The sequence below is a fragment of the Astatotilapia calliptera genome, chromosome 3 (genome assembly GCF_964374335.1).
Source record: "Astatotilapia calliptera chromosome 3, fAstCal68.1, whole genome shotgun sequence".
Classification (NCBI taxonomy): Eukaryota; Metazoa; Chordata; class Actinopteri; order Cichliformes; family Cichlidae; genus Astatotilapia; species Astatotilapia calliptera.
In genome coordinates this window covers 57,793,029-57,796,912 of record NC_137424.1, presented here as the reverse complement: position 1 = coordinate 57,796,912, position 3,884 = coordinate 57,793,029, and the positions used below count along the sequence as shown (strand labels likewise).

General features: G+C 41.3%; 1 protein-coding gene across 1 annotated transcript; it reads right to left on the bottom strand.

Annotated features, from left to right (window-relative positions):
• Positions 1 to 968: 968 nt before the first annotated feature.
• Positions 969 to 3,248, bottom strand: LOC113017230 (tripartite motif-containing protein 16-like). Its single transcript, XM_026160385.2, has one exon. It carries the CDS (start codon positions 3,137 to 3,139, stop codon positions 1,466 to 1,468), a length of 1,674 nt encoding a protein of 557 aa, XP_026016170.2. The 5' UTR covers positions 3,140 to 3,248; the 3' UTR covers positions 969 to 1,465.
• Between the last annotated feature and the right edge of the window lie 636 nt (positions 3,249 to 3,884).

The following is a 3,884-nucleotide window of genomic DNA, read 5'->3' as shown; positions in this document are numbered from 1 at the left end:
ATTGTTTTATCTCTCACAGCTTTCTCCCAGCTCTCTGCTGACGAGACTAGCGCCACATATGGAGTTGTTTATTTTATCTGTTTATTATTTTCTTATCCTGTTCTCACTGTCTTTCCTATAAAAAGTGCCAAGCCTCTGTTCACGGTGTGAGTTGTTTTTAACAGCTTACCCGTGTGCACGTTAAAGCATCAAAAGTAATTCTGTCTCATTGTGTCTTTATTTCTCCTGGGTTTTTTACAGAGTTTTCCCCCAACAGACCGACAGACCCAAAATAGACATGAGCTTCACGTCTATATTGGGTCTGTTGGTCCATGACCAGTTCACATCATGTGGACATCTAAACATGTCACTCCAACCTTTGCGCAGTTGGGAGCATTGTCCAACTTATTTTGAGACGCTTGTCTCGTGAATCCTGTATTCTGATTTTTTTGGTTTTATGGATATTTTTGAATTTGTCCAGAAATTCTTTGTATGATAACCAAAAACATTACAATGGATGTCCTTTTTGTTCCATTAAGTATGTATGTGGGAAGAAAACAATTCAAATGAGGTGCTTGAATATGATACATTTACATATTGGTTGTTGTTTTTATCTGTAGTATTTTCTCCTCTCTGTGTCTGTGTTTTTCTGAAGAATGACAATGTGTATTTCCTGCTGTTTGTCTCCACTCTGCACTTTAGTCTTTCTTCCTGTCATGTCTTTGTTTGTCCACCAGGTGTCTCCCTCAGCTCATTTTCTCCAAATCAGAAGCATCAGATTTGTGGAGATGCTCTGCCTGCCAGACACAGCTCAGGGCAAAGAAACATGTCAATCCTCCACAATATACAGGCCTGTGTGTTATTTAGCTTTTATATTTCAATGTATAAATGATCGAGTGTCATCAAGCATTTCATCTGAAGAATGAGATTAAACGTCATCACTCTAGCTATAGTAATAATAATAATAATAATATCAAAAACCTCAAAGATTCAATTTTTTGTTATATTTTTAAAAGTTCAAACCTCAAAGACATTAAGTTTACAGTCATATATGATCAAGAAAATCAACAATCTTCACATTTCAGAAACTGGAACCAGCTTTAAATGTGACTAAAATAATGATAAAACAATCAATTCTCTAATCATTGACTAACTGATGAATCACTGCAGCTCTAATATATTTTTGCATTTGACAACCCACTACAGCAACTACAGAATAAAACCACTAACCAGACTGATGACAGATTTCAAACATGCTGAATATGAAGAGTAGTATCATTGAAACTCACATGATTATCAGCCATAAGAACACATTCAGATTTATATTGATGTAAGGTATATAAATGGAAGTACAGTTTGAATCAGTGCAATATTATTTTCACACATCAATGGACCACTGAACTTCTCAGCTTCTAAAATGTAAAGCCTCATTTAGAAACTACACAAGTACATATAATGGTCAGGGATCAACATGAACCTGTCTTCTCTATTTGACTTTAATCAACTTTGCAGTGTCTCCATCTCCATAAAGCCAAAGTCCAGCATAGAGCGGCTGAGTGAATGTGGTCTGGACTCTGTGGATGAGAGTCATGGTTTCAGAGACGCTGTAGAAAGACAGAATACCTGCTCTGTGATCCAGGTACACTCCTACTCTGGAGGACTGAGGACCTAAGAGGTCAGTTTGGACTTTGTTGTGCCAAAATTTATAACTGTTTGTGCCACAATCTAATTCCCAAGATTTGCCATTGTATCCAAATCCACATTCATTGAGGCTCCCTGCTCTGCTGATATTCTTGTATGTGACTGCGAGACCAACTCCTCTACCTCTCCACTCCACCTCCCAGTAACAACGTCCAGTCAGACTCTCTCTACTCAGGACCTGTACACATCCAGTGAATCTGTCTGGATGATCAGAATAAGACTGTTGTTGTTTCATAAATGTTACTTTTCTGTTCCCCTTGGATAACAGTAGATATGCGTTTGCTGTGTTTGGATCCAGTGTGATTTCATGTGAATATTTTAAGAATCCAGCTCTGGTCTTTGGCTCTGCTGGTGACAGTAAAACATCCACTTCAGTGACTGTCAGTGAGATGTTTGTCCATTCCTTTCTCAGAATGTCCTGTAGTTTATCTCTGGTCTCTGACACAGCTGCTGTCACATCCTCAAAGTAGCTCAGAGGACGAATATTGATGCTGGATGAGTGTGTAGACTCACTGAGTGCTGACAGTGAGGGGTAGTTGTGTAGAAACTGGTTGTGATCCTCTGTGTGTGAGAGCTGCTCCAGCTCGCCGTCTTTCCTCTTCAGCTCAGCGATCTCCTGCTCCAGCTTCTCCTGAAGCTCTTTGACTCGACTCACTTCAGTTTCCTGCTGGGACCTGACCTTCTTCTTCATATTGGATCTTCTTTTCTGGATGAGCCGGATCAGCTCAGTGAACATCTTCTCACTGTCCTCCACTGCTTTATCAGCAGAGCCATTGATGGCCTCCACCTCCTGTTGAAGCAGCTTCACATCTTTCTCTCGCTCCTGGATTCTCTGCTGGATGTTTAGTCGTCTCACCTCGAGCTCTTTCTGCTTCTCAGTCCTTTCTGCTGCAGCTGGGACTGTTTCATGGCCTTTATGTTCATCAATTGTGCAGAGATAACAGATACTCTGCTGATCAGTACGACAGAAAATCTTCATCACCTCATCATGGCGAGAGCAGATGTTCTCCTGGAGCTTCTTGGAGGGGGCCACCAACTTGTGTTTCTTTAATGGAGCTGCATCATAGTGAGGTTCAAGGTGTTTCTCACAGTAAGAGGCTGGACAAGATAAACAGGACCTCATGGCTTTCCGCTTCCTCCCAGTGCAGACATCACAGGCCACATCTTCAGGTCCAGCATAGCAGTGATCAGCTGGAGCAGCTTGGAGTCCAGTCTTCTTCAGCTGCTCCACTAAAGCTGCTAACATGGTGTTTTTCTCCAGGACAGGCCTCAGTGTGAACGTCTTCCTGCACTGAGGGCAGCTGTGAATTCCCTTCCTGTCCTCTTCATCAAAGTGGGTTTTAATACAGTTCCTGCAGTAGCTGTGTCCACAGGTTGTAGTCACTGGATCCTTCAGTAGATCCAAACAGATGGAACAAGAGAAGGTTTCTCGGTCCAGCTGAACTCCTTTCTGCGCCATTTCTCCTCTCAGTGTCAGTGACTGTGTGAGTTTCACTTCCTTATAACTGAAACTAGTCTGAGCTCTGATCTCAACAACATGTTTCTGCAGTGAATGGAGCCTGTCAGCTCTTACATGTCACCACATGTTGGTTACACCCATCTTCAAACTGTAGATCTGAAGGTGAAGGAATGAGAAAACATGTGGACAGAGAGGAGGTGCTGTGTTAAAGATCAGGAAGAAGAGGGAGGGTTATCAGGCTGTGCTTCACTCCAGGAAGAGGAGCAGTTAAGAGAGCGAAACTGTGTTTTTAACCCTTTTTTAATTACTGCTCACATCAACTTTTACGCTTGTTAACCTTTCTTTTATATAAATGAATTAAAAAATCCATCGTTAATGAACATTGGACATACATGTCTCATGTTTATATTCACATGACCAGATTCTAAACCTGTAACTGTCAGAACAGTAGAGGCTGTTGCATTAATTAAAGCATATAGCTCTCTGTAACAAGATGAGAGCTAGATAAATGCCAACAACAAATATGTAAACTGCATTGCTTTGAACAGTCTAAAGTCTGAACATATAATTACAGATATTACTGCAGAAAGTTAATAACTCCAAAGAATCTTGCATTTTGTTTTGTTTTTGCATTTATAATCACTGCGGCAACAGAAATAACCCAACCATCTTCATTCGCTTTATCCAGGGCCGGGTTGTGGGGGCAGCAGCCTAAGCAGAAAAGCCCAGACCTCCCTCTCCCCAG

Bases quoted from the DNA above. Each gene is read 5' to 3' on its own strand.
- LOC113017230 (XM_026160385.2), bottom strand. From the start codon at position 3,139: ATGGCGCAGAAAGGAGTTCAGCTGGACCGAGAAACCTTCTCTTGTTCC.